Here is a 6,000-nt window from a genome sequence, read left to right on the forward strand (position 1 = left end):
TGTCTGCTGCTTTTATAAACATCCTCCCAGGAGGCCTTGGGCTTGGAGCTAGATTTATATTACCTACACCGTGACACTCGCTGCCTCATAACCCTCTCGAACTTTCCAAAATCTCACACTGCTCCTGAGCCTATTCTCTTGTGGTAATGATAGACTCAGTCAATGGAATGGTACTTTCAGTCCTGGTTGCCATTGCTCGCTTTACTGATTTTGAGGCTGCTCTCATGTTTCCAATTAGACTTCATGTCTTGGTGATAGCTCAGTAACTACTTTTGGGGGAGAGAAGCTCTGAAGATCGTTGTGTTGCTCGAAGATATAGCTTTTGGATTACTGCAACGATGTATTACCTCAGGCCGTCCCGAAAGACTAACTACCCAGTCAAGACAACTTTCCCTTCCTCCCAGCAGCTCATCGTCAACGGCTGAAGATTCCTTCCTTGCTTCTTGAACGTTTCGGACAAACCAAGTTATTAAAAGCTCTTCAGAATGGCGGAGCAACCATGGGGGAAGAACTCCGTGTCTCACTCTACAGCTAATGCACCAATCGTTCGCCAGCAACGACGGATCCCGATGTCATATTGCACCTCACTTCAGTGTTCGCAAGCACATGTACTGTGATCCCATAGCCATCACCTGGGAATCTAAGACTTGAATTGCGTTTGAATGACTTGTAGCCTGTTATTCTTGAAGACAGCAACACATTTCTATGCACGTTTACTGCCCGTATCCGGCATGTTAGTTATGTCTCACTATTTCACATGGTGGGATAAAGTTCGATGATTGAATGCACAAGTACTAGAACAACGGTACGAATAGGTTGATACCTGGAGTATCAACCGCTGGTGGCAGAGGCAATTCAGAATTGGGGGGGGGGGGGGGGGTTAATAACTTTTGATGATACTTTGGACTTTGGACATGCAATGCCTCTCCACTTCCACTCCTTTTGAGAGCTCATGACATATGTAAGTCCCAAGGCTCAGTCTTTTACACTTCTCATTACGATGCTCATGAGAACCATATTTCTATTCTTAAACTTGGCTATGTAGCTTGGCTCTTGTCCCATATGTGCCTCATAAGATTGAAGGTGCATTCACAGCGACATCTTCCTCTCCCACACGAATGTATCCGCCTGAAAGTTGTAGCATAACATTCATGAAGTTACCATTCTCAAAGTGCGCGAGTTCTCACCACCATTCATCTTGTGGCATTGCATCGTCAGAACTGAACTCTTGCCAAATGCATTTTGGACCTGCATACTTTTCAGAATAGATCCCACGAAAGGGTCTATCCAACGACCAACGGAAGCGTCAACATGTCCTTCACGATCTTCGGACTCGTCGGGCACCATGGTTTCCTTATATTATTCTTCATCTAAAAGCTTAGGGAATTTCGAGCTGAGATCATCCACTTTCTAGATTAGGACTTCTGAGGGAGGTGCTGCAAGCAATGGCATACATTAGCATTTTGATGGCATAACATAGAGTACGACAATACTTATCTAACCGTTGATTGTTGTACCCTATTTGCGCAAACTTGTACAGTTCATGCGGCTCCTTTTGAGCAAGAGGTTCATAGACTTGAGATCCTCTGCCGGGTCTCCTAGGTTACGTCAAAGGCAACGAGATTTCTCGGCATCTGCGTCGTTATAGCTGAGCGGCTTCACTTTATGCCCTGAATGAAATCCATGGTGTCGTAATCGTGATCAACAAGTATCGTATGCATGGTTCATTTGGCCTGTCCGGGTTATTTCATCTCGTTGGCGTTTATGCATATAGGAAGACCATTATTCCGGGGCCTTTCAAGTGATTGTCCTAGGCCCTTCTAACCTCCGAGAGTAGCATTGATTCGACTTATAACTCTTAGTTGTCGTCGACCTCTTATCTCTTATTTCGTAATTCCTTTGACAGTACCTTTGGAAAGGGCGTTCTTCTTTGATTTGCTGTAACTTTGGGACATTTTCCATCCTCCACATTGCATATTATTGTTTTTAAAGGCGGCTCTTATCTCATTGATGACTTTAGGATGGGCTTATCAGCCTGTGAATTTCGTCACGGAGTAGGGTTTTGTGTGTGTGGTTCCTTTTTTGCTTGACGGGAATTCGACATTAGGACCGAGATAGATAACTGCCTTCGTTGGGACATTGAGATATTTAACGTAGATGCGGGCAATACTAGCTTCTTCTTTGATTAGCTATTGATCCCTTGCATACAAATTTATTGATATCATATTAAAAAGGGCCTTGAACTCATGAAACTTACTGTGATGGTTCGTATTTTATTATTTCGAACTTGCCGGTCAAAAGTAGGTGCAGGAAAACGCCCGGAGAGGCATTTGAGAGCTGGACCAGGGCATGTCCACCACAGGAGAAGACACATAACGCATTTTCCTGCTCGTTAACTGCCGAAAACAATTGAAACGGCAACAGCACATACATATCTGCGGCGCTCGTTGGAGATTGGGAGGTTGTGGAAAGAGGGATGTTTTGGTGGGGTCAATTTTCTCAAATAAACGGATTTATGAAGAGCTTCAGTCACATAAAGTCGCAACGTCGTTTGATGATAGCTCTTTATTTTGATGGATTGCAGTTCTAGTATTTTAGATGTGCTCTTAATCGAGAAGATTAATCGTTTCATTTATGATTTTTGGTATTGTTCAATTGGGATTCTCGCTGCAGAATCGCCTACTTCGTAAACTGATCCGAGAGGACAGGAGACTCCAGCAGACTTCCAGACTCTCAATGCGAATCAAAACCTCGGTAACTGTTGATCAATTCTTGACATGACTCTATGATACTACGTCGCCTTTCTCGCCGGCATCTGCGATTACTCTCGATGGCCTCATGCGTCGTTTATATTCGAATCTTCTTCGCAATGTCTCAATATACTAGTAGATTCTGCGTGCTCCAGACCCAACGTCCATCACCTAAATCTAAGCTGCTACTGATTCAAAGGACTAAACTAACCTCAAGCTCAAGAAAACATGAACCAAGCTGCTAGTACTATACAAGCCTAGAGACTAGCCTTTTCTGTCCTTGGGGCAACGTAAGTAGGAGGCCTCAGGACGACTAGGTATCGAAGCTAGCGTAATTTCTGGTCTCTGGCCCCACAATAACGAGATAAATCTCGCGTAGGCTTCCGTCTTCAGGTAATTTTGAGGTTAAATTCAGTTTCTCGCTGCAGAAATTTCTAAACCTTTACAACCTCAAAATCCAACTCAACAATTCCCACCACATCAACCAAACAACTCGCAAGAATGTCGCGCGTGCTTCCAACTCTTTGCTTGTTGTCTCAAAAGATCTTTCGAATGATTGACAAGATCGTAAGTTTCGTCAAGATCGATCTAACACTCTTGGCTTGAAGAATAACTAACGTTTTCAATTATAGCGTGAGCTGCAACAGACGATCCTGAACAAAGACGACGTAATCCACGATTGGTGGACAAGAGCACAGTGGGCCGAGCGAAGAGTTGATGTCTTGACCGCTGAGATCGCTGGCAAGGACTCGGAAATAGCTGAGAAGAACACCAAGATCGGGGAGCAAGCTGATGAGATCGCTGCGCTTATGGCAGAGCTCGCTGTCGTCAGAGTACGTATATATCCTGCTGCGGCTGCACTCTTCCTCTTGATAAATCGTTAACAGAATTTCTACAGGCTGGTCAACAGGCGAATCGTGGCAGATCCCGGGGAATTCCGCGGAGAAGAGCAAGAAGGGTCCGCAGGTAGGGAATGTCTGTGGGTGGAATCATTTTGCTCGCCTCGAATCAGTTTTGTTGTGTGGAAAGAGGGTGGTGCCCTAAAGAACCAAATCCTATTACCAATCTTTCAGAATTGAACTGTTTTCCGCCTCAAATATACTTTCTATATATGCCTGTGACTCGTAGTGACGTGAATAATTCTGTGACTACTCATTGCTTACTACACTTTCTTACCATTATGGACTACAAACAGCTTTATTTTCACCTTTCCCCGTTCCCAATTGTGGGAATTTGCTTGGGCCGTTAAAGATTTGATATCGTAAAAGGTTCCTAGCCTATGAACACTATAATCAACCTGTAAATTTAGAGATCCATGCCTTCAAGTGAACTCTCTATAGGCTTCAGTATAAGCTTTCAAGCCTACAAATAGCCGATAGCTAGCTCAAATAGACTGCTTCTAATGTCTCTGTCCCCTGATGAGTAGCCAGCTTGAAATTTCAAAGTAGTTATATACTGGTGGGCTATTTCGTCTTGCAAACTCAGTATCGCCGGCGAGTATTTCCCGGTTAGCTACTTGTCTAGATCGTGCTAATCACCTGACCCTAGCCCTAGATCTCGTGACTTAGATATTCCGAGTGACTTTCGTCTGAATCTTCAAATCTAATGTGTTGTTTTGGTCGACATACTGAGAATTCTCGTCTTTTATACTTTAGTCTGATCTCTTACTTCTTTCATCTATATTTATATAATCATTCTACTTCAAAAGAAAAACTTAGACTAAGTACTTATAATATATCATCTGAGTTCGAGCTAATTTATTCAAGTATATAGTTCTATCTAGTAGATGAGATATATTGTCTTTTATACTAGAGTCTATTATCTTACTTCTGTTTTATTTCCTTATATATTATTCTACTTTATGAGAAAGATTTGAACTAGATATCTATAATTTATTATCTAAATGTAAGCTAATATAATCAAGTATATATTCTAAATTATTAAATAATAGATCTCGTCTTTTATACTCAAATCTATTATCTTGATTATTCGTAATAGATTTTTAAAATATATAGTTATATAACTCCATCTTTTATTTATATATAATCATAGAAGTCTATTATATTATTTTTATTTAATAGTTCTCATTTTATATATTCGAATCTATAATTTTAAATCCTCTACTTATAGATATGTATATATTACTATAATTATAGAATTAAATTTAACTTAATATTTAAGATCTACTATTTAACTAAAAGTTATAGACATCTAGTCTTGAGAAATAAGATTTAGACTATTCGTTATATCTAATTTCGTATAGTTGAAAGATGATTATCGTCTTCTCTATTTTGTTATATAGTTCTAGATAAGTAAATTAGTTAAGACTTTCTATTAATTAATTAGTTTAGATTAAGTCTAATTATCTTGATTTCTTCTAATTAAATTAGATATTATATAAATTCTATTACTAGTAAATCAACTTTAGTAGATTGATTTCTTTAGAAATCTAACTAATATAAGGAGTTCTCATTCTATAGAATCTAGATGATTATTTTGATAACTTATATTTGACTATAAGTTCTCACTTCTATCTCGCTTATAGATTAGATTTGACTACTTATACTATTATATTAGATATACTCATTGAGTTCTTATCTTTAATTATAGTTATATCGAACTCTTACTATTTTCAAAACTAATATATAATATAACTCTTTCTGAAATACATCTTAAGGATTATAGTTATATATAATCTTTATTATAGATTACTTAGACATTAGAAATAGTTGAGCGGATAATAGCCGAGAGTAGATGAATATTGTTTTTAATAAATATTATTTGTATCACTTAATACGATAATACGATAGAATACTCTCATGCTCTAAAAATCACACTTGTTTTACTCTTATGCCTCTTAGATTCTATATAGATATTATAATAGCATCTACTGTAAACTTATAGAATCTGTCTATTTTAGATTAGATACTATAATAAAGGAATAGATTTTGAAAAGAAATTAGATTCTAATTATCTTAAATAATATTCAATCTAAAAACCTAACTATCTATTTATATATAGGAAATAACTAGTCTTAAAAAAAGCTTTTAAAAAACTAATCTTCTTCGAATTCGTCTAAGTAATATAATATAACGAGTATTACGTAATCATTTATTATACTTATCTTACTTCAAGACTTACTTAAACTAAGCAATTATTCTTACATAAAAGATAGAGGGATCCCTTAAGGATCTCTTTCCTCTTTAGCTTTCTTATTCTAGTTATTTAACCTCTATAATAAGTCGGGTAC

At 38.1% G+C, this 6,000-nt stretch overlaps 1 protein-coding gene across 1 annotated transcript; it reads left to right on the forward strand.

The window, feature by feature from the left end:
- Positions 1–3,251: 3,251 nt before the first annotated feature.
- On the forward strand, positions 3,252–3,720 carry EAE98_010858 (uncharacterized protein; the record flags this gene model as incomplete). The annotated part of the gene is made up of 3 exons (XM_038958480.1): positions 3,252–3,317; positions 3,383–3,583; positions 3,649–3,720. The coding sequence occupies 3 exons, from the start codon at positions 3,252–3,254 to the stop codon at positions 3,718–3,720; spliced, it is 339 nt and encodes a 112-aa protein (XP_038805140.1).
- Between the last annotated feature and the right edge of the window lie 2,280 nt (positions 3,721–6,000).

Source organism: Botrytis deweyae (genome assembly GCF_014898535.1).
Source record: "Botrytis deweyae strain B1 chromosome Unknown BDEW_041, whole genome shotgun sequence".
Classification (NCBI taxonomy): Eukaryota; Fungi; Ascomycota; class Leotiomycetes; order Helotiales; family Sclerotiniaceae; genus Botrytis; species Botrytis deweyae.